Genomic DNA, 25,788 nt, shown 5'->3' on the forward strand with positions numbered 1-25,788 from the left:
GCAAAAATATTGCGACAATCTATATATACTAGCAGGGATATCTGATGTTGCCTGGGACAGAAGTGTAAGATAATTCTATTAAAACTTCTATCTTTCCTCCTCCTCTGTTTTCTGCTCTGCCTCCTCTTTATTCTCGGCATGGCATAATCACGTTGACACACCTGTTCCCATTAGATCACCGAATTTAAACAATGTTAAGTCTGGTCTGTACTAAAATGGGTGACCATTTTGGAAATTCCAGGTGATGTATGTGCTCTCTGCTTATCTCGGCATTGTTTCCACTCATTCTTGGGCTTCTCCTTGTCACTGGACCCAAGCAGTGCCGAATCTGGAGATGTGTGGTTGAGGATTGCGCAACTCTTGCCTCACAATTACATGTGCAACTACTCTTACAGGGGTGTCCATTGTCTCTTGAGACTCAGCAGAGGCATCGATCGTGCACATGTTGATATCAGATCTATTGTAGTTATTTACACACTCATACTGTTAAAAGGCATGAACTGTAATCTCCATTGTGTTACATTTCAAAGGCAAAGAATCTAATAAATTGTGCGGAATCCATTTTGAATACTGCTGGGTTTATATTAAGTGGTGTACATGTATATACAGCATAATCACATTCACACACCGGTTCCCATTAGATCACCGAATTTAAACAATGTTCTGGACTTCTCCTTGCTACTGAACTCAAACAGTGCCGAATCTGGAGAGGTGTGGTTGGGATTGCGCAACCCTTGCCTCACAATAACACGTGCAACCATCCTTACAGGGGGGGGGGGTATCCAAGGTATTTTGAGATTGAGCAGAAGCGTTTTTATTCTCTGTTCTGTCCTTGGTAAGTGAAGAAGAAATCTTTCTATAGACTGAGGCAATTTTTATTTTTGTCTCAATTCAGAATGTCCTTTTCGGGGGAGTTGGATTTTCCGCACATTACAAACACACCTTGTGTCTAATCCTCCTTCATGGGGAGGCAAGTAAATAGAAACTAAAAAAATGTTCATTAAACTGCAACCCAAACACGTCTTGAAGACGTATTGTAAATTCAACCAAGTAATATCTGGAGAATTGATTATTGCCCACAAACAACCTTGGGTAGCGGGACAGCATTACTGTCAAAGGAAAAGTAAGGTACCACCTTCCCTTTGTCAGTATGTGGGAGAACCCTGGGCATGGTCAAGAACCCATTTAGTCTTCCCTCCTCTCGATCAAGATAACATGAGTTCGTGAAAAGCAGGTGACTAATTAAATACGAAAGTAAACAAATAATTCTGTTCATGGTTTTGTATTTCGTTGTGCTGAGCAGAAGATACCTCTGAGTACAATGGTCAGGACAATCACCCAGTATTGGCACTGCTCGGACAGAAAGAAACTGCAATCTGCTGTCTGTACAACTGCAAAGAAAGCTATAGCAATACATCATCTCTTTGAGAAACAATGTGAATAGGGTTCTGAATCAGAACATCTCGCTCGGTAAGGATTACCATGATAGACAGGTGGTACATGACCATCATGAAACTACTCTATCTACGACAGCGAGAAACATACGTTGACAGTCTGAGCATCTCAAAACCGATGAGCAACAATGAATTCATGAATGCCCCGAAGGAGAGAGATGGATAGCCATAGTTATCAATGCCTGTACCAGGTAGGACACCATTGCAGGAGGAGGAGGATGCAGCAGCAGCAGCAGCAGCAGCAAATTACTGATGCCTACAAAAACCCAAACAAAGAACATAAGCTTTTGAACTCTTGTAAATGCTTACTTGACAAGCAAAGTAACATGGAACTTGCTGTTTGACAACGTAAAATACTTAGTGGAAACACACAGACAGATACTGCATATATTAATATCAGCCCCACCCTCTTCATTAGCTCAGTTCAGTCTTGAGAAACTGTGGATACCCTCTGTAAGGGTGGCTGCATGTGTGTAATTGTGAAGCAAGGGTTGTGCAATCCAGACTCACATTTCTTATTTGATTTCAGTGGCAAGGAGAAATGCAAGAAATAAGCAGAGAGCACATACAGCACCTGGTATTCCCAAACGGTTACCCATTTTAGTACTGACCAGCCTCAACGTTTCTTAGCTTTGGTGATTTAATGGGAATTGATGCTTCAATGTAATTATGCTGTCTGTATACATGATATTAATATAGATAAACTATAATCTATGTAAACTAGCAGGAATACCTATGCCGTCAAAATGCATTTGTCATAATAAAACACTTGGAACCTTTAATAAATTCAAGAGAACAGACCCGAAAATACTTTAAAAAGAATAAAAAACAACAAAAGAAGCTTACTGATATGGTAACAGGTATGTGAAAATAAAGATTATGCAACTGAAGTTATCGATTTAAAAAAAATAATTTGTATCAAATTTCAGTTCTCTGTTCAGTTTGGTTGGCAATTAGCTTCACACTACTCCCACCCGCTCCCAGAAAATGCCAACCATGGGGGATCATTAAAAAAATTAAAAATTCTTTTTGCAATACAATCGTATTTTATACAAATAAACTATGACTGACTTGCACATCAAGTTTCACTCATGAATAGCCAACATTTTCAGATTTATCATCCTTTAATCATATGTGGGGACATTTTGGTGATTGTCTCATCAGTAGGAGGTATGATTCCCAATGGACTTCAAACTCACCGGAGCTTAATCCCACACCCTTGATTTTTATCTGTGGGGTAATCACAAAGATAATCCCAATGAAAACAATCTGCAGATTAATGCTGAACTAATGAGGACGACAATCATGATCAAGTTAAGAGATGAATGTGTTAGTTACTTAGAATTGTACACGTCTTATCTAGGTGTGCTTATCATAGAACAAACACAAAAACTGTTGGACATTCATAACTGAAACTTGGTGGGCAAGTCAAGAATAGACTAAAATTTATTTCAAACAAGTATCGTTTGATTGCAAAAAGGATTGTGGATTTATTTTTATGGGAATGGATGCAGGGGCAACACTGTATACTCAAATTTATTGAAGAGATTAATTACTTGATAATTAAATTCATATTTTAATTATAATCAGATTTATTAAAGAGATTAATTAACTAACTAGATTTTTTAGCTTGTTAAAAACTGGCAAAATTTATAGCTAAATAGGTGCTTTATGCCAAAGGTCTAGAGTAATTGTAGTATCGTAGTGACTAATCCCTATCAATCCCTAACTGTGCATTGAGCAGATACCATAGTACTTGGTTCGCTGCACCTTATAATAACAAACGTCCATAAAAAAATTCAGCTAGATCAGCCAGTTAGTTTTTGAGAAAAAAGTGAAACAAACAGACTAAGAGAAATATAATATATATAACAACAAGACTCTTTCACTTTTTTTACATGTGGTCTTACGAAAATAATAATTTTGTTTCTTTGAATATGTGATTAAAATTGCATTTCTTTTCTGATTTCAGATAAACTTGACTCGTTATACAAACTGGGATCTTAATTTGACAAAGTGAAACGATGCCACCTGGCCCTTTTGATGCTCATCGCTGCCAGATATGAGCTAGGGATTCTCATGGCGTTGCAGACCAACGAACATGAGATTTCACCATGCTCATGGGTCAGCGATCACTCTGTCCAACGATCGTCTCCATGCCTATCGCGACGAACAGTTCTTCTGCGATGGAATCGTGTTCGGTGACCAGCCTCTTACGATTGGCTGTCGGATTTCCATTCAATTAACGTGTATCAGGACATGGAAAGGTGCGCTGCGTATCGGTGTCACATCCCATGATCCACAGCATTTACAAGAACAGCAGTTACTGCCCCGCTATGCATGCCCTGACCTTGTGAAACAAGATGGCTTCTGGGTGCGGCTCATAGCCGAACAATATGCCGTCTCTTACCATATACTGACATTCTATGTTAATTCTCTTGGAGAGTTGCATTTTTCGGTTAACAATCACTATACAGGGATTCTTTTAGATGGCATTCCAACACAACTTCAACTCTGGTTTTTACTGGATCTTTATGGAAATACAGCAGCAGTTAAAATCATCATTGCTGGTAAGTGATCATTTTGCTTCTTTTTTTTGTTTTTTTTTTTTTTTTTTTAATGAGTAACTTTTATGTTTTCACCCATGAGCGATCAACAAACTAAATAAACATATTATTTGGTATAGTGGGACCTGTGTAAATTCCACAGCGGCATCTTTCATATGTAATATATTGCTGCTGGGCATTCTGTTGATGTTCAGCGTGATGGAGTCCCTGTGATATTATTGTAACCATTTTGTTAAAACTGTAAAAGTAAGTAATTTGGTTAATGTAGTGTCAGAATATATCTGGTTATTATGGTTTATCTCCAATATCCTTATAGGAGTCTGTGACATATTTCCATTGTATGGACTCCTGAGGCGAACGGAAACACCACAGTATTATTATACCAACTTAAGACAGAACAGATACTACCCTTGGATCCTAGCCAGAAGACCAAGAATGTATATTTTAGTTTCATGTATGGCTCAAAAGCGATAAGTTTTATTTGTTTCTTTTTTTCTTTTTACATTGCGTTTTCAGTGATCAGGAGATCCTATTTATTAAAACAGAGGAAAGAAGGTGATAGCATACTATGAACATTAAATTAGTGTATTTTTACTAATTTAATGTTTGTAGCATATCACCTTCTCTCCTATGTTTTAATAAATAGGATCTCCCGATCAAATAATTTATAATCTGGAAATCGTGACATACGTACGTACGTATGCACATTAAAAGTACAATGTTTCAGTTGATGTAATTTCCGACCTTCTTTAGATGTATCTTTTCGAATCTTTATTTAATCCATGGGGGTAGCATGCTCTTATTCCATCAGTCATTGTTGGGTAGAAGTCAGAAGTAATTTGCAATTGTATTTTTGGTGTTGCTAGCTCTGAGAATTGAACCTTTAATCTCCCAAAAGAGTAACTTTTAAAGCTGAATTTTACTAAATCTGCACTATGGATCCTTGCAAATAATTAATTCTCATCTATCCACTGTGCTATGGGTCCTTGCAAATAATCAATTCTCATCTAAAAAAGTTCAGAACGGTAAAACCAAATATAGTCTTTTTATACATAGGTGCGCAGGGTATTTTTTGTACAGGGTCTTTTTACTCTCTTCACTGTTTTTCATTGTTGTTGTTTTATGAGAGACTGTGTTGTCTAGTGGTTGTCGGTCGTCTCATTTTTTTTAAACAAATAAACTTCTCATGCAAGAAAGACACAAGGAAGATGTTTGCTGAGTTTTTCAAGGTTTTATCGGAGAGAATAAACTTAGGAGAGAGAAACTAATGACTAATACATTACTTTTTAAATTTCTATTTAAAAAAATGAGTGATGTGCAGAAAAACAGAGGTAACATTCGTTGCAATGACCAGTTTCTATATTGTTTGGTCATATCTCATGCATATGGCTTCTTGAGAGACTGAACTAAAATCTATGTTTGTATCTCTTGAATGTAAAATCATTTTTGAAATAGAAAAAAGTAGTTCCAAGCAAATAAATAATGGCATCATAAATCCAATTAGAAAAGCTTTTGCAGACAAAGAATTAATCCAGTCATGATCAGCAGAAACATAGTCTTCTCAATTTTTAACAGAAACTACTGCAAAATTCAACAAGATTCACTCTATTTTATAAAAGTGTCCTGAGATTAGTTCTTATCACACATGGTTACAAATAAAATCGCACAAATCTTTGTGATCACAACCTTTCATTATGCCAAGAAAATCTCAACATTTTCTCACTCAAAAGCGTGATTCATTTGTCATATTCTCATATCGTTTGCCTTTGTTTTGTCTCCTGCGTTTCACTTGTTACTCTTGTCTTGGCACCCATCTTTCATTTGATCCTGAGGACGGTTATGTTTTACAGATCTGGGTTAACCTGACCTGCACTAAATTCACACTAGCTAACTTAATCGCTACTTTATTGGCATAGGGGCCCTAGTATGTACTCATTTATCAAGGCTAACAAACAAAAAAAAAAAGCAGTAAAGAGAAGGATCAGTTAAATAGATAGACTGACTGTGAGAGGACTGAAAATCCCCCTTTACTATCGACTCGAAACAACAGCCAACCTAGAAAGCAGCAATTCTTTCCCCTTTGTGTGAAACATCACTCATAGTGTAACGTAGTCGTTTCATGTCAACACTAGGGATCCACATGTTGTATGCAGACAGTCGAAAGGAAAAAAAGACAAGGGAAGTATTCGACTCATTCTTTTTTTTTTCAGTTAAAACAACAGACATTTATTTACAGGTACTTTCAGAATAATGCCTTGTCTCTTGTTCAAAAGCCTTCTCGTACTCCACTGTGCATAACAAGACTCTGCGGTGTATCGCACTCGGTTTTCGTTGGGAATGAGGATAGCGTATGCGTGAAAATGATCATAATAAAAAAAAATAGATCTGAAATATGGCTCGTAAGGTCCCTGAGTTCCAAATTAACAGCAGAACACCGAGGTGGTGTGGGGGGGGGTCTCCAGTTTAGAACTCGTGTATAGAAAGATAAACAGAACAAGCGTGCGAGAGATAACGCCAAACGATCAAAATGTAAATGTAAAAATAGATATTTAACAGCAAATGATAGGAGGAAATATTATACAAAAAAAAAAAAAAAAAAAAAAGAATATAGCGAGATGCAAATGAGGGGAGGGGTAGCAGTGTCAGAAATTTCGTGAAAATAGTGAATAATTCCACCCCATCTTTCCAAGCTTATAACTCCTCGAAAAATGTAATTCAAGCCCTAATTTTTTTTTTCAATTAAAGGAGCAAGGACCAAGGTTTTATTAAAAAACAAAAAACAAAAAAAAACAATGTGTTTTTTTTTTTTAAAAAAAGGTTTTAAACTTCGGACTTTACAGGTAAATTTCTAAAAAAGCGATTTTTTTTTTTTTGTTTTAAATGTGAATATATTATTTATTGACCTTTTCTCTTCAATTTGTGATATATAAAAATCCCCGACATAATTAATTATTTACTTTTTAATAGACATTTCAAAATGAGAGGCGTGAATTATTCGACCCCCTGTCTTTCCAAGCTTATAACTCCTCGAAAAATGTAATTCAAGCCCTAATTTTTTTTCAATTAAAGGAGCAAGGACCAAGGTTTCATTAAAAAAAAAAAAAGACAAAAAAAAGACAAAAAAAAAAACAATGTGTTCTTATAAAATAAGGTTTTAAACTTCGGACTTTACAGGTAAATTTCTAAAAAAGCGATTTTTTTTTTTGTTTTAAATTTGAATATATTATTTATTGACCTTTTCTCTTCAATTTGTGATATATAAAAATCCCCGACATAAATTAATTATTTACTTTTTAATAGACATTTCAAAATGGGTGACACTTGGGGGGGGGGGGCGTGAATTTAAAAAAAAAAACGTTTGTCTAAAATATTATATTCGGTTTATTGGAAAGAACATAAAATTTCACATTGACCCTGAAAATATCGTAAAAATAGAATCAATAGAAAAATGTTGATAGATTTTTAAAGTTTAAAAATTGAAAAATATTGAGTTCGGAAAATTCATTACTGTTTTAAAAAAAAAAAAAAATATTTCTATTACTTTTAAAACAACTGTAATAGTTTATTTTGGAAGTATAATCCATAAAGAAAATAAATAACCCACTTTTAACAGAGAAATTACGAGATTTTTATATTGTATTCGCAGTTTCGTGTTAGGGGTGTCAAAAATTCCTACAAAAATTCTGATACTGCTAGGGGAGGGGAGATTAAAAACAGTTTCATTTAACCTTGGAAAACAATGTGCAAAAGAAAGTTTAACTTACACAATCGATCGTGACATGGAGGGCGGGGGAGGGGGGTAACCCAAATTAAAGCTCAGTGAAAAAAATAGTATATGTCTTCTTGGTGGATTAGTCTGTGCGATGTCCGGAAAACTCGTTCAATTTTGCTAGGTAGGAAAACTGGTCCATTATTAAATAAATATCGATTGAAAACACATTTTATGACCGTTCTTGAAGGAGATATTGTTTTTAAAGGCGATGCAACGGCGCAACAACGCACCACCTCCATCATATTTTTAAAAATTATTTTTATTTGTTTAATCTTGATTTAAAAAAATAAACTTGGACACGGAGTCAAGACACGAAAAACAAAACCATATATTTATTTTGAAAAATACTTTAGTCTTAAGACTTTTTGTATTATTACGGAACAAAAAAATAAAATAAAATAAAATAAGAAAATAAAGGAAACACTTATGTATTATCAAATAAATCAAATATTTTATTCAGAAGAAAAATTATTTAAAAATAGCACAGTACAAAAAATACATAAGCATCGAAAACACTTCTTGTATTATTTGATAGCATAAGAATTTTTGTTGTTGTTGAAAAGTCATTGGGGGGGGGGGCATTTCCGCAGTTTGCAGACGGCGGCTATTGTTAGGGGGCGATAACTCCAATAGCTTCTTGGTCAAATAACGCGGCAAATAAGTAACAAACAAGTTTTTTTTTTTCCAAACAGAAAAATATTTGAAAACCAAAACATTTATTGTATAAAAATGTATCAATATTTAATTGTAAAAACATTTATGTAAAAGTCTGCGTAAAAAAATATAATTTTAATAAAAAATTTTTGTAATAAAGACAACGTTGGATTTTTATAAAATAAAATAGCTTTTTTCTTTTTTCGAACAAATAAATCATTTAAATGAAACATTTTTTTTCTAATTAAAGCAACTTTGAAGGTTCAACAACAAATTAATAATTTAAATGTTTTCTGGCCGAGAAGCGCCACCTGGTAACAGTTTAGTGAAACGCACCAAGAAAAGATGGCCGCAGTCCGTATACTGCAGAAGTGCCTTTTGTTTCGTGAACACAGAAAGTGTTAAATCTAAATTAATTTTTTTAAAATAAAATATTTGTTTAATTATTTGATAATGCAAGAAGTGTTTTTTCTTTTTTTTCTTTTTTGTTTAGTGTAATTTTTTAAATAAATATATGCTTTCGTTTTTCGTGTTTTCCGTTCAATTGCGTTACATAATCAACCGTATCCACTTCCGGTAGCTTGATTTTTTTTCCGAGCAGTGATCTTAGACATTACTTAAAAATATACAAATTTATTTTCTTTTGGATGGGGGAGGGGGTCATTTTAAAACTATGTCTACTTCGGTATTTTCTTAAATTTTCTATTTTTGAGCGATTATCGAGACTCTTAAGGCGTGATCCATTCATGTAGGATATTTTTTGTTCAAAAGTAACACTTGATATTACTTGCTTTTTTTTTATTTAACTAAATAAACTCTTTAAAATAAGTTGAACTTGTAAAACCTTACAAAGCTAGGTAGAAAACAAACGCTTAAAAAAATCAATTTTATTTTTATAAAACAACAGTAAACGAGTAAAAATGATTTTAAAAATATTATGGGATGTGTATTCTCTTTTAAAAACAATATCACCTCCAATAACGGTCATAAAATGTGTTTTCCGTCGATATTTATTCGATAATGGAACAGTTTTCCTACCAAGCAAAAATGGCCGAGTTTTCCTAAATTCGTCTGTGCATTACAGTCTTCGGGTACTTTGGCCGTGACAGGAAAATGGTTAGCATCCATTCGTTTTCAGCAGATGAGGAATTTCCTTTTGTTTTTCTTATTCTTCTCTTCGACCCTGTTTTCTTGTTCTTTCTCTTTCGCATTGGGTTCTACTGAAACAAAATATGGTTAGGGGAAGGGACCCCTTGCAAGCAACAATGGGTCTTTCGCTTCCTCCCATCGTAAAACCACTTTACAATGTCCTGCCAAAATGGATCTGATGAAATATTTCCGCGCACACTGTGATCTAAAAATACTTTATGAAATGAATCCCTACAGGTGTTCGTTCGGGAGAGGAGGCAAAAATCCAAAAATAAAAAAAGGTGAAACGTCTTCCTATGCTCATTTGGAGAAGAGCCTTAAACCACTTTTAATATTTTAGCTTGCTCTACTCCTATGTGACAGTTGTCAAACACGCGGTACTTTGTCTTTGTTCGGCCATGTTTAGGACACTTCTTTCTCTTTGATTGAGATTGTCGGACTGACTTCCTCATCTTGGTTGTTGTTGTCACTTCGTCAGGTGAACGGTTTGTTAGGAGTCTCAAACCCAACCCTTTATTATTATTACGGGGGTACCGTGTTCGGACTCCAGCTAGACTTTGGGACATAGTTGCTGATTCTCTGTTTTTCAGTGTTACTTTTTCACTGCCTTCGTTCAGGATTGAACTCAGCACCTTTGGGTAACCGTAAACTTTGATACAACGTCTAGGACCACTCGGCCATATGTCACTAGGACAATTCTTAGTTGGTTTTTGTTAATGTTAAACCTATGTTGTTATTCAAGGTTTTCTCTCTCTATCAGAGGTGTCCAAATTGCATTCAGCTCTATGCTTGGTTTGCTCAGTAGGTTGTTATGTCCGAGCATGTGGGCTGTTTCTTTAAGTTTTCTCACTTTCCAGTGGGTCTCTCTGTTTATTATTTTTCATCCCATAGGGGGCGATGATCCCCCCTCTCCATCCAGACATGGTTGGCTATACCCGATTTTTTCCGTCTCCCCTTTAGTTACCGCTTTTCGGTGTTCTTCCACCCTTACTTTAAGGGGGCGGCATGTTTCACCCTTGTAAACCTTTCTGCAACTGCATGGGATGGAGTATATGCAGTTTTTTGTCATGTTCTCATCCATGCGGGGCTTCACTCGTACCAGGTGTCGTCTGAGTGTTGACTCGCTTTTGAATACCGTCCTGATGTTGTAGGGGGCACATATTCTCTGAATCTTTTCGGAGATGCCTCGTATGTATGGTAGGCAGACCGTTGGAGGTTTTTGGGTTTCATTCTCCTCTCTTATACTATTAACACGTCTGGTGGATAGTATGCTATCGGGGTAGTTGTTACGACGGAGGGTATTCTTCAACCTGACCATTTCTTGGTGGTATGTAATGGTGTCGCTACTTATTGTCTCTGCTCGATGTTGTAAGCAGCGTGCGATTCCATGTTTGATACTGTATGGGTGATGGGAGTTGAAGTTTAGGTATTGTCCGGTGAAGGTAGGCTTGCGATATATGGATGTCTTAAACCCATGCTCTGTGCGTGATATGAGTATATCAAGGAAGGCCAGTTGGTTATCTTTCTCTTTCTCTATTGTGAACTGTATCGATGGTCTTATTGAGTTCACATGGTCTAGGAGAGCCTGGATGTCTTCCTGATGGGGCCAGAGTATGAAGGTGTCATCAGCGTATCTTAGCCACATGGTGGGCTTTAAGGGAGCTGAACCTAAGGCCATGTCTTCGAAGTATTCTATGTATATGTTCGCCATCACTGGTGATAATGGCGAGCCCATAGCTAGTCCCTCCTCTTGTCGATATAGGTCAGTACCCATTCTGAAGTAGGTTGTTTCTATGCAGAATGTCAGCATTTCCATTAAGTTTGGCAATGGTACACATGTGCGCTCTTCTATTGAGAGGTCCGCAGCTAGTTTGTCTTGAATTACTGCTAGTGCCTCACTAATTAGGACTTTAGTGAACAGGCTAACCACATCTAGGCTTACCATTTGGTTTGTACTGATGGGTGCTCCCTTGATCAGTTCTGTGAAGTGGGCAGAATTCTTTACATGTGTTGCTGACTTGCCTGCTAATGGGTTTATTATATCCACAAGGTACCTGCTCAGTGGGTGGCATGCTGAGCCTCGGCAGCTCACTATGGGTCTGAGTGGAATACCGTCTTTGTGTATCTTGGGGAGACCGTACATATGTGATAGCTTACTATAATGCTGGACCAGCTGTCTATATCTCATCGGAGCGATGTGTTCCTTGTTTTTCATAAGGATTTGTAACAGCTTTCTTTCGGTTTTCAAAGTTGGGTCCTTCTTTATTTTACTGTAGCTACCATCTGCCATTTTTTCAGAGTATTCCGACATGTCCATCACCACAGTAGCATTGCCTTTGTCTGCTGGCAGAATTATTATACTGCTGTCACCCTGTAGGTTTCTTATAGCCAGCCTATCTTCCCGAGAGATGTTTGATTTAGGAGGCTTGGCTTTCTCGAGTACTTGTCTCACTTTCCATCTTATTTCATCACCTTCGGTTGATGGGATTCTCAAGGCTATATCTTCCATGTGTGTTATGATATCTAAGAATGGAACGCGTTTGGTTGTTGTTGCGAAGTTGAGACCTTTATTTAGTACTGCTTCCTCTGAGTGACTGAGTTGGCGGCTGCTAAAGTTGATGACCGCTTTCACAGGTGAGCGATACAGTTCACAATGGAGAAAGAAAAAGATAACCAACTGGCCTTCCTTGATATACTCATATCACGCACAGAGCATGGGTTTAAGACATCCATATATCGCAAGCCTACCTTCACCGGACAATACCTAAACTTCAACTCCCATCACCCATACAGTATCAAACATGGAATCGCACGCTGCTTACAACATCGAGCAGAGACAATAAGTAGCGACACCATTACATACCACCAAGAAATGGTCAGGTTGAAGAATACCCTCCGTCGTAACAACTACCCCGATAGCATACTATCCACCAGACGTGTTAATAGTATAAGAGAGGAGAATGAAACCCAAAAACCTCCAACGGTCTGCCTACCATACATACGAGGCATCTCCGAAAAGATTCAGAGAATATGTGCCCCCTACAACATCAGGACGGTATTCAAAAGCGAGTCAACACTCAGACGACACCTGGTACGAGTGAAGCCCCGCATGGATGAGAACATGACAAAAAACTGCATATACTCCATCCCATGCAGTTGCAGAAAGGTTTACAAGGGTGAAACATGCCGCCCCCTTAAAGTAAGGGTGGAAGAACACCGAAAAGCGGTAACTAAAGGGGAGACGGAAAAAATCGGGTATAGCCAACCATGTCTGGATGGAGAGGGGGGATCATCGCCCCCTATGGGATGAAAAATAATAAACAGAGAGACCCACTGGAAAGTGAGAAAACTTAAAGAAACAGCCCACATGCTCGGACATAACAACCTACTGAGCAAACCAAGCATAGAGCTGAATGCAATTTGGACACCTCTGATAGAGAGAGAAAACCTTGAATAACAACATAGGTTTAACATTAACAAAAACCAACTAAGAATTGTCCTAGTGACATATGGCCGAGTGGTCCTAGACGTTGTATCAAAGTTTACGGTTACCCAAAGGTGCTGAGTTCAATCCTGAACGAAGGCAGTGAAAAAGTAACACTGAAAAACAGAGAATCAGCCTAGCTGGAGTCCGAACATGGTACCCCCATAATAATAATAAAGGGTTGGGTTTGAGACTCCTAACAAACCGTTCACCTGACGAAGGCCGGAGGGCAAAACGGCCGAAACGTTGTGACAACAACAACCAAGATGAGGAAATCAGTCCGACAATCTCAATCAATGAAAAGAACTCATCTCAAAAATACAGACAATTACTACTTCTTTCTCTGTCACGTCTATTTCTGTTCTCGGTCCACGTTTTTTTTTTTTATATAATCCTTTTCTTCTTCCTCGCTGTGACATCACCTCCCACACAGCTCGGTCATTTGCATATGTTGGCTGTCGGACAGCTGCTTCTGCCATACGTGTATCTGTCACAATAGAATATGAGAATAAAGGATACAATGGCGGGTGGGGGGGAGGTAAGTAATAGGTGATAAGTTAAATAAAACAATGCTACCGCCTTGGTTTTCATGCTCTTACTGCCCTTCCCCCTTTTCTCACAAACATACAAAGAAAAACTTTTTGTTTTTAAGAAAGGTTTTCTTATGGTTGATTGATCTACGTTACTCAAAACTTACAAAGTGCCTGGCCTTGGCATTTGTAGAGTCTGCAGTTTGATTTGGTTGGCTTATTTCATCGCTTGTCTTGATTACATCAATATGATACTAACCACCAGCATTTGAACATTTAGCTCTTTGTCATAAAATAAAACGTTTGTGTATGTTCTTTATAATATTAGTTTGTTTAAGACATACATGCTACTTAAGTGATTTCATTTTGTCATATATATATATATATATATATATATATAAAATGAAAATTACAATTGAATTTACCAAAATGATCCAAGATGGTAAAATTAAAGCAAATTATAAATATTAAAGAATTAATATTTATAAAATTATCTCAGCCAGATATAAAAGCTCGATAAAACCAAATAGGAAATAGAGCTTATAATATGAGCAAACAGTTAATGAAATATGTTAAAAAACACTTTGAAATGAGTTAAAAACGTATTTAATCTGAAAAGGAAACACTAGATAAATGGGTAGTCCTTAATCTGCGGAGTTTCGAAGAAATACTCTCCTTCTCATCAGAGGGTAGGAATTAGCAAAATGCGGGATTGGATTTTGCATGCAGAAGTATTTGATGAAACAACAAGTAAGTCAAAGATCTTACTTGAAACAAAATAAGTTAAGCAGAGGGAATATGGTAAAGAAAAAGGTGATTACACATTAATGGATAGTCTGGTGGAAGATAAAAAATCCAGTGACGGTAAAATCCAAATGTAAAACTTCAAGAAAGTTAAAAGAATTTCCATTTGTACAAGTAAAATCCAAGGAAATCCCATAATTGGAAGAAAATGGTCCATAATAATCCAAAGGCAGAAATCCATGGAATAATTCACAAAAATGTGTACAAGGAAAAAAATAATATTAATAAAAGAAAAATAAGATGTGCTTTTCACTCTACTTCCGAGACATAACTATAAATAAAAAAAAAATCTGGGAAGAGAAAGGAGAGAAAAAAAAATGATAAAGTTAAATATAAAATATAAAATAAAGGGAAACAAAAGTCAAAATGACCCAGACAGGAAATGTTAAAGGCGCAAAAATATATATAGGGCAATAACTTTGGCCTTTCTATAATTATCGAACCAAACAAAAAACTTCAAATTTTCTAGATGTTACACTTAATCTTAACACTGAAACTCATAGCCCCTATCATAAACCTAATTTTACGCTTTTATACGCCCATAAATCTTCTAACCACCCCAACTCATTATAAAATCTATAGTACCATCTGTCTCTAGAAGAATTTCTGCTCTTTCTGCTGATGAAAAACTTTTAATCAAAATACTACTTTCTTCAATAAGGCTTTATGGAACTCAGGACACAAAGAAAAGATTAAATACAACAATTATGCTCCTTCTGCAGGCCGCCTTAAATCTGTAATCACACACAATATGACTCGTAAGAAACCAGTTCAAATAACAAGATCTGCCGCTATCAATAACAATGAACCAGTCTACATTTATAAACCAAACCAAAATACTAATCGCAATGCCTCTAACCCACCTAGTCACATCAGGAGAAAGAAAAATATTTGGTTTAATCCTCCATTTAGCCTAAATGTCAAAACTAATATACCTAAGGAATTCTTCAACATTGTACAAAACTCTTTCAAATACCCACACAGATATAGTTCTATTTTCAATAAAAATTCAATCCGGATTTCTTATTCAACAATGCCTAATTTAGCACAAAGAATCTTAGCATCTAGTAACAAAAAAATTAAATCAGTCCAAAAAATCCCTTTCCCAATTAAACCCAAAACTAACTGTAATTGTAATAACAAACATCTTTGTCCACTCAATAATGATTGTATCCATAAAGATGTTATATATTCTTGCACTATTACTGAGCTCCCACGCAATCCTCCCATAACAGACACTAATATTTCGTCTTCAAGTTATTCTTCTTCCCATCCTCCATCTGATATAGTTACTAATCCAATACACCATTCGAGCAGCCCTTCCATCTACAATCATACAACTAGTAATAATGATGATGATAATAATAATAATAATAATGATATTAACGAGATTAATAATATTTCTCCTAACAACCATCCTAACACTAACAACATTCATTATCCCCTCCAAAATAGTCCTCATACAGACATTGTCCTACCATTTGTTGAACACTATGAATAAAATTCAAACTATTTAACTAATACAAATCAGCAAATTAATATTAATACCAGACCTCGCGCTTTTAATAAAGTACATACATATATCAGCGCTACTTCAACATTAATTAAGAAAAGAATATCAAACCACATTTCTTCTTTTAACAACCATAATTCTGATAATAACCAAGGAGCTTCTATAACCACTTTAATTAAAAAAACTTAACTCTAACAATACTCCCTTCTCAATCAAATGGACTATTATAAAAAAAGTTAAGTCTTATACTCCAGGCTCTAAGTCATGTCGCCTCTGCACAACTGAAGCTATAACTATAATTACTTCCCCTCAAAGTAACAATATAATAAATTCTAAAAATGAACTGATCTCTTTCTGTAAACATAAGTCCAAATTTAATTACGCCAATTTTGAAATTACATAGTTATTACTTTTACCCTTTATATAGATATAAGATATTTTTTCTTTAACTTTATCGTTTTTCGACATACTTCTTAATACTTTATAATTTAATAATCCTTTATTTTAATTCTTTATCTCTTCTTTGCCTGGCCGGTTTTTTATCTGCATTTTCTGTTTTATTCTTTAAACTTTCCTATCTATCTAATATATCAATCTACCCACACTTTCATATCTTGTATGTATATTTACTTAAATTTTACTATATGAATTTACTTACTTTTTTTTTCCTGAAATTACAGATACCGGCCATCTTCTCCCCTTAAATAATTTTTATTTTTTTATTTTTATTCTTATTTTACTTTGTTTTATATTATATATTACATTTTATATTTTATTTTTTATTATATTTCATTTTTTTATTTTTCATTTTTTATTTATTTATTTATTCATTATTTTCTATTTATTTATTTATTTTATTATATATTTATTTATTTATTTTTATTTTCCTTTTAATGTCGTTTAACAACTCTTGCTGACATTTTTTTAAGTGATGACCTGTACATTTCAGTTGACCTATATTATTTTGCCCTATATATATTTTCGCGCCGTTAACATTTCCTGTCTGGGTCATTTTGACTTTTGTTTCCTTTATTTTATATTTAACTTTATCATTTTTTTTTCTCCTTTCTCTTCCTAGATTTTTTTTTATTTATAGTTATGTCTCGGAAGTAGAGTGAAAAGCAAATTTTTACCTTCTAAACGGAATTTTCTACTCTCTGCCTAATTTTACCCGTACATGGAAAATACCGTCATTATTTTCACGCCCGCCCCACATCCAAATAGTGCTACATTTCGAACACCTGCAATGAGCAATATATTAAAATTGATGGAGCAGACAAGGTGAGAATCAATATAATAGTGCAATACAATTCAATCGAATACAATTGTACAAGCCAAATCCAAAATCTATAAATCAATATACAGATGAAAAGAAACATACGCATTGTTAATAATCAATCACATTATAGCAAAAAAAAAAAAAAAAAACTTTTTAAAATTGCAATCAGGGTAAAGCAATTCAGATAAGTATAGAGTGGGCGTACACCTTCCACCGTCTCCAGTGCCAGCCATGGAATCGTTAATAAAATTCACAAACCTTTTCCAAATTAAACCATGTTCTTACAAAAAAAAACAAAGTTCAGTTTATGCCTGACTTGTCCACCAAGTTTCAGTCGTGGGTGTTCAACAGTCTCTTTGCTTTTATTGCTATTTAATGATATGCTGGGGCAATGTTTTGTGATTGCTTCATCAGTAGGAGGTATGATCCTGAATGAGATTCGCCCTCTTGATTTTTATCTGTCGAGTTATCTGAACTAATGAGAACGAAAATGAGCTGAGAGAGGAGTATCAGAGTTATTGACAATTTTGTACATCATACTCAAATGTGCTTATCTATATATCTATAAAAGTGAAAAGTAGGAGTAAATCCATTCCTCACAACAATTACTCATAAGGCATCTCTGTTCATGGTAAGGTTCATAAATACTTGATAAAGTTACATCTTTTGTATACAATAGGTATTTTACTAGTGTGTGTGTGTGTACGTACACACACACACACACATATATATATATATATATATATATATATATATATATATATATGTATGTTCCGGGGTAGGTAACACCCTTATATCCATGGAGAATATAGATTCGTCTGACTTATATAATGTTAGACATTTCTGCCTTCAAGCAGAGAGTACATTCATAGTTTAACTGCTCGCGATGAACCCCAGGACTCTTTTACCTTATAATTGTGACCCCTTAAACTGCACCACAACATTGGCGACGAAAGGATTTCGAAAAAAGACCTTCAAAGATCTCTTTTGGATAAACACCCAATTTTTATTCAACAAAGTTGCATTTTTTCTACCTTCTTTGAAAATACAATGATTGGCTCCACAACGGTTTTTCAATGAGACGAAAAACAACCTCGGAAAAGTTTCTTTTTCAAAAACGATGAGTAGAAAAACAAATTTAATTACATTAAAAATTCTCTGTCGATAATCTGTATGACTTTTTTTTTTTTTTTTTTTGGTAAGACAGTAAGAAAAAGAATAAGAATAAAAAAAAGTATATTAACCTTACAAAGGATTGAAACTGCATTCACTCCATTACGAGAATTTAGGACAACAGCTCGAATGCTCGACTGGATTTTTGTTACAAAAAGGAATTTCAATTCGTTTTTATTCCAAATTTTTCTGGACTCAAAATTGTTTCCTTTGATTGAGATTGTCGGACTGACTTCCTCATCTTGGTTGTTATCCTCACAACGTTTCGGCCTCCGGCCTTCATCAGGTGTTTTGTATCAAACTGGGGAACCGTTTGTTAGGAGTCTCGAACCCAACCCTTTATTATTATTATGGGGGTACCGTGTTCGGACTCCAGCTAGGCTCTGGGAAATAGTTGTGGATTCTCTGTTTTGAATGTTACTTTTTACTTCCTTCGTTCAGTTTGTCTCTGCAAAAGATTGATGAAGAACTGGATAGATTTGTCAAAACAGGAATTTTGACCACAGTTGACTTCACCAAGTGGGTTGCCCCCATCATGTATGCAAAGAAAATATCTAAGGATATCAGAATATGTACAAACTTCTCGACTGAGTTGAATACAGCACTAAGGGATCATCATTATCCACTACCCAGTGAGTTTGCTAAATGGAGGGAAAGTGTTCTAAAAAAATAGACCTGAGTGAAGCGTACTTACATATTCCTGTTGAAGAAGAAAGTTTGAAATTTTTATACATTTCCACTCGCAAGGGACTATTTAAATTCAGTAGGTTAGCTTTCGGAATCAAAGTTGCACCAGTTATCTTTCAACAGATAATCGATACATAATTGAGCAGTTTTGATTTTTTCATTGGATACTTGGACGATATTCTAATGAAAGGCGACACGTATAGAGCAACATAGAACATAAGTTTTTCAGGTATTCAAAAGAACGAGTACGGCTTCAAAAGACACTAAATGTGAATTTTTCCTCGACAAAGTAAAGTACTTAGAGCAAATAATAGACAAAAACAATAAGCGTCCCGATCGTAAAAGATTCCTAGCGATAAAAAAATATGCCTGAGCCACAAAATATAACAACATTGCAAAGTTTTTAGGCTTAGCGAAAGGTGAGGTTACTATTAACATAACGTTATCAATCCTTCACTCCCAATATGCATGCATTTCCCGCATGTTTAAACAAACTACGACAAGGCTTGGAAATGGACCACAGAATGCAAGGTGGTGTTCAAAAAGCAGAAAGAGGTGCTCACATCGGATCTATTACTGACTCACTACAACCCAGGTTTAGACATTATCATCTCAAGTAACACGAGCCCATATGGGATCGGCATGTGTATCTTGCATAAAATACTGGACGAATCTACAAAACCTATAGCACACGCGTCGAGAACACTACTACCTGCAGAAAGGAATTATTCCCAAATAGAGAAAAAATCCTTAAGTATCATTTTTGCGGTAAGAAGATTATGCAGATACCTGCATGGATGACACTTCAAATTACAAACAGATCACGAACCACTGATCTCTATCTTTGGCACGAAGAAAAGGTTGTCTACATATACAGCAAACAAGCTTCAAACAATCCTATTGAATTACGACTTTGATATAGAGTTCCTTCTGTCAAAAACGTTAGGACATGCAGATGGCCTCGGTGATTGCATCACCATGATCAGAAAGAGATTACAGCTCGATCCATTCAACACTGTGAAAGAACTCCCTGTTATACTGGACGATATAAGGAAAGAAGCCAAAAGCGACGATTTTATAAGAGAAACCAAGGAAAAGCTGCAGACTGATGAACAAGTAGCAGAGGTTTTCTTAACATGCGACGAGTCGAGAGAGAGTAGTTGTTCCAATGATCCTCTGAAAGAAAATCTTAAAGGATTTTCACACAGGGCAGCCTGGCGCCTCAAGAATACATGTAGTGAAGAAATGCGAGGAGAAAAAATATTCTTCCAGATGCACAAGGGTAATACGACTTTCTTTTTGAACAAGGAACGATCAAGAGCAGGATCGGCTGTATGGTCTACATGGTGGAAGGACCACATGTCACGCATAAGAAACACTTGAACCAGATACACAAACGCACCTCAGACCTGGAACTCCTTCAAATAATTACTGAAATACATCGTTCTGGCAGAAAATGGAAACTGATGGATCCCTTGGAGGTCAACCTGAGAAAGAAAAACTGTAGGGATATTTCGGGGAAATAAATCATCGGAGGGGAGTGTTTTGGGGTAGTTAACACCCCTATATCCATGGACAATATAGATTCGTCTGGCTTATATAAAACCAGACATTTCTACCTTCAAGCAGAGAGTACACTCATAGTTTAACTGTTCGCAGTGAACTTCAGAACTCTTTTACCTTATAATTGTGACTCCTTAAATTGGACCACAACAAATATATATATATATATATATATATATGTGTGTGTGTGTATATATATATATATATATATATATATATATATATATATATAAATATGCATATATATATATATATATATATATATATAAATATGCATATATATATATATATATATATATATAAATATGCATATATATATATATATATATATATATATAAATATGCATATATATATATATATATATATATATATATATATATATATATATATAAATATGCATATATATATATACATATATATATTTCTGTAGAAATATATTTTTCTTATTATATATCAATCCTTATATAAGAAGCTCAATGTGATTACAGAGCAATATATAGAATAAATGACAAAAAGTTATATTCCAAAATTCATGATGTTGATCATCTTATAATTTATTCCTTTAAATCAGTTGATTTATACAATTCTTGACAGTATCTGTTTCGTAGCGCAAAATACATCACTTAATTATTATATCAATCAGTGAATCTATTATGCCCTTAACTCATCAGAAGAAATAGCAACAATCAATTCATCAAAAAGAATTAAAATGTGATTTGACATGGTGAAAATCTGAAAATTTGAAGAGAAGCTGTAGTTAGCTTTATATTTTTCCATTATACCATATTGAATTTTTCATTTATTCTATCTATCTATCTATCTATCTATCTATCTATATATATATATATATATATATATATATATATATATATATATATATATATATATGTGTGTGTGAATAAAATTAACTGATGATGCATGGAAAAAATTGATATTATTGCATCATCAAAAGTTCAAGGTGCAAAATAAACTGTATGGTTCCAAAACTGGTTCTAAAATACTTGTCAACCATTTAGCTAACTTGTGTTGAGAGGACCCTATCTTTGATAATATGGGTCTCAACGGTACCCCACTTTTATGGGTCTTAGGAAAACCATGCAAACGGGGGTGAATAGAACCTGTGGATAGAATTAAATTAGAAATTAAAGTGGGAAGAACACCACTTTTGAGCCATTTGACAAGTTGTTTTCGGAACTTGGTCTCGATAGAGATACTAGAATCATGTGTATCTACCGGACCTAATTTAACAAATTTAGAGGTGTCCCCCAGGATAGTCATCATTTTATTGACATAATCCTGGTGATCCATTATGACAACGCAAAAGCCTTTGTCGGGTTTTGTGGTTACTAAAGATTTATTATGGCGAAGTGCTTTGATTGTACGATAATGTTCACTTGCCATTTTGCTTCACAAAACGAAATAGGCGTGCCACGTCATTTAGCTTCGCCTTAAGATCACTGACCATAGAGTCGGAAACGGAAGAAAGTCTTTCTGATTGGGCAACAAAGATAATTATATATATATATATATATATATATATACACTAGCGAGGGTACCCGGCGTTGCCCGGGTGTTTCGAGGTGTGTGTGGTTTTGGGTAAATCAAAACAAAAGAATAATAAAAAATTGTTGCCCGGGTGTTTGTTTCAGGGGTGGGGAGGAGTTAAAAAAAATTCAATTGGCCAAAAAAGAAAAGAAGAAGAAAAAGAAAGAAAAAAGAAAAAAAACAAAAAAAGAAGAAAAAGAAAGAAAAAAGAATAAAAAGAAGAAAAAGAAAAGGAAAAAAGAATAAAAAAGAATTTAAAAAGACAAACAGAAAGAAAGATAGCGTCTGAAATGAAAATATGTTTATTTTATTCTAGTATTTAATGTAGTTATTTATTTGTCTTTTGTTTTGTTTATGCAAAATATTTATCCACATAAAGTAATTTGTTTGTCTGCAAAAATAGATTTTTGAACCATATAAATGTTGGGTGTAAGTACACCGGTTTTTTATTTGTTGTTGTTAATTAAACATGTGTGTATGCATCGCTGTCATAGTGGCTTTCTTCCAAATCCAATGTCGTCTGCCTCAATGTACGTAGTGTTTTTTTAATTGAGCTAATGAAATTTCGAGAAATTCAATGTGTAAAAATAAATAATGAATAAGTAACTAATTAGAAAAGAAGTCACCTCCCCCTCCCCCCGTAATATCTCCTTAAAAAGTACAGTAAATCGGCTGCATATAAAACTGTATTTACCTGAATGTTGGCTGGGAATTGTTAATCGATGAGACTAGGTCGATAAAGGAATTAAGTGACATAAATACAGTTGGATACACAATTAATAGATAGAGTTAGATGTAAAATCTGGAATCCAATGTTAGTTCGTTTCGTGTTTTTGTGTATTTAATAAACGCGATTGTTTCTGTGTAAACTGTAGAATGCGTCGGAGAACGGATTTCTGTAAGAGAACTGAAGTGTATTCACCTGAATGTCGGCTGGGTAGTGTTAATTGATGAGGCTATGTCGAAAAAGAAAGGAACGTGGCATAAATACAGTTGGGAATCCCATGGTAGTTGGTTTCGTTTGTTCGTTTGTTTATTTATGTAATGAACGCGATTTTCTCTGTGTAAACTGTATTTTTAATGCGGAGGAGAACGGATTTCAGTAAGAGTGCTATTAAATTAAGCAAAGTAAAATTGAACGTGGGCTAAGAATATCTGATGAAAAAACGAAAAAAAAAAAAGACGACATTAGTAACCCTTCGGTACGTTATACCCCCCCCCCCCATGTAAATAAAATAAAAAAAAAATTAAGGTAAAGAACGATAAAAAAAAACGAAACATTAAAAAAAAAAAAAAAAATATGGCATCAGTAACCCTTCGGTTCGTTGACTCCCCCCCCCCAATATAAATAAAATTAAAAAAAGAAAAGGAAGAAATAGCATAAGAAAACATTGGATTCGATGTAATCGAAAGTTGCGTTTCAACCGATGGAAAAATGTAAATCCGTTTTTTAAACCAAATACGAACTGAAACCGGTGCTTCCTCCAAAGTGTCCCTTGTGGACGTATCCTCAGCAGTGATAAGTGGGCATGGGAGGAGTATTAATGTAATAGAGGGAAAAGATTTTACAACTTCCATCGATTGTAACCGAATTTGGCCGCGGACTCTCAGCAGAAAAAATGTAGGGATCTAAGTTTATCGAGTAAGTGGATAGGAGATAGGCCTATAACACACCAAAGGTAATGTGCTGCAGTGCGTGCACATTACATTTGCATGAAATGTCTTGATTTTCAATCGTATTAAGGTCAAAATCGCAGGGAAAAAATGAGTTCATTTTATATATATATATATATATATATATATATATATATATATATAAGAAGACAGAATAGAAGATAGAATAGAAAGATAGATAGAAGATAGATAGAATAGATAGAAGAAGAAGATAGAAGAAAGATATATAGAAGATAGATAGATAGAAGAAGATAGAAGATGGATAGGATAGAAGATGGATAGAAGATTGAAAGAAGATAGAGAAGAGATGAGTTCATTTTATTTATATAGAGAAGAGAAGATAGATAGATAGAAGATTACATTTGCATGAAATATTTTGATTTTCAATCCTATTACGGTCAAAATCACAGGGGAAAAATGAGTTCATTTTATTTATATAGAAGAAGATAGATAGATAGAATAGAAGATAGATAGAAGATAGAAAAAGAAGAGAAGATATATATAATTATGTTATCAAAGAGTAAATCTTTGACGAAGCAAAACTTATCAAGATAAGATGAGCTCAACATTATTAAGGGAAGCAAACAATAATATTAAATGAAAGATGAGTAATAAAAGTTATATATAATTTCATTATATGATCAGAATAATAAGGAAACGTTAAAGGAAAATTAATAAATTTTCCCTTAGCGTTTTCTTATTGTTCTGATGATATTGTAAAGTTATATATAACTTATATTTCTCATCTTTTCATTTATATATATATATATATATATATATATATATATATATATATATATATATATATGTATGTGTGTGTGTGTGTAATTTATCAGTTGATAAATGAATTCATTTATCACATATGTACGTGAGATAAATGTTCAAAACACTTCATGTTGACAAAAAGATATAATTAAATCTGGTGCTTCTTTATAATCACAACATTTTACAAACAACGCTTATTTATTTTTAAACTAGCAGGGGTACCTGGCATTGCCCAGGTGTGTGGAGGTATAGTAAGGAACCCCCGAGGGGAGGGGGGGAGATCAAAACAACAGTAGGCAGTTTGGGTGAAGAGAAGTGTTTAAAAAAAAGTGGTTGTAGGCAGGCAGGATCGAACCCGTAACGCAAAGGAGGAAAAAAAAACAACCCCAAAAACTTATGTCTTAGCCGATGTTTCTATTGCGCAACCAGAAGTCGAGAGTGTTGAAATTAAGTGTAGTCAACCCAACAGAGACGATGATTTGCAAAAATGTCGACGAAAAAACAAAAAACAAAAATAAACGACCCCCTCTTTGTACAAAACTGCCCAGCTGAGGGTGAAGCAATCAATGTTTTTGGCCAAATTTTCAATATTTGTCGTCTGGAGGATTGAGCTTCAAAACGATACCAATCTCGTGAGGATCCATCGCATGTGTTGAAAGTTTTTGGCAGACATACAAACACACACACATTTTGCTCTTTGTATATATAGATAGAAGAAAAACCAACTTTTTAAAATATATACCCTAACTAGTTGTGCAACATACTTTCTCATGGAGGCCTCTAGAGTGAGACCAGCAATTTTCTCCATTCAATTCGCTGGAGTCAGGATCGTGTTTTTTTTTTTTTTTTTTTTTTTTTGAAAGAAACAAGACACCTACTGATTACTTTTTATTTAGAGTAGAAGATTTATTTCTGAATTCATTTCAGATGGAGAAGGTTGTCTGCTTTTCTATTATCTTTCCAATGTTTTTTTTTATTATTTCAATAGAATAGGACTGAACTATTGCGAAAAGTTGAAAAAAATCACGAACCTGAACATTACCTTTTAATTTCTTCCTTTGATTATTTGGAGGCAGAAGCGGCTACACGCTAAAAATGGCGCTTGTTGTTACAAACATCAAAGACTTTAAAAGGGAATTAAATACATTTCCTGGTGTTTTCATATTTTCACAAG

The 25,788-nt window shown here is 34.6% G+C and overlaps 1 protein-coding gene across 3 annotated transcripts in view; it reads left to right on the forward strand.

Annotated features, from left to right (window-relative positions):
• LOC145245908 (uncharacterized) overlaps nucleotides 1-25,788 on the forward strand; it is a 388,923-nt gene that overhangs the window by 159,314 nt on the left and 203,821 nt on the right. For all 3 annotated transcript variants that reach the window (XM_080107649.1, XM_080107648.1, XM_080107650.1), the window contains one exon: nucleotides 3,427-4,024. In XM_080107649.1, the coding sequence (XP_079963775.1) occupies nucleotides 3,556-4,024 (469 nt within the window). In that variant the 5' untranslated portion in view covers nucleotides 3,427-3,555. The remainder of the gene's footprint in view (nucleotides 1-3,426; nucleotides 4,025-25,788) is intronic.

Source organism: Euprymna scolopes, chromosome 23 (assembly GCF_053919585.1).
Source record: "Euprymna scolopes isolate OS-2025 chromosome 23, ASM5391958v1, whole genome shotgun sequence".
NCBI classification, from domain to species: domain Eukaryota; kingdom Metazoa; phylum Mollusca; class Cephalopoda; order Sepiida; family Sepiolidae; genus Euprymna; species Euprymna scolopes.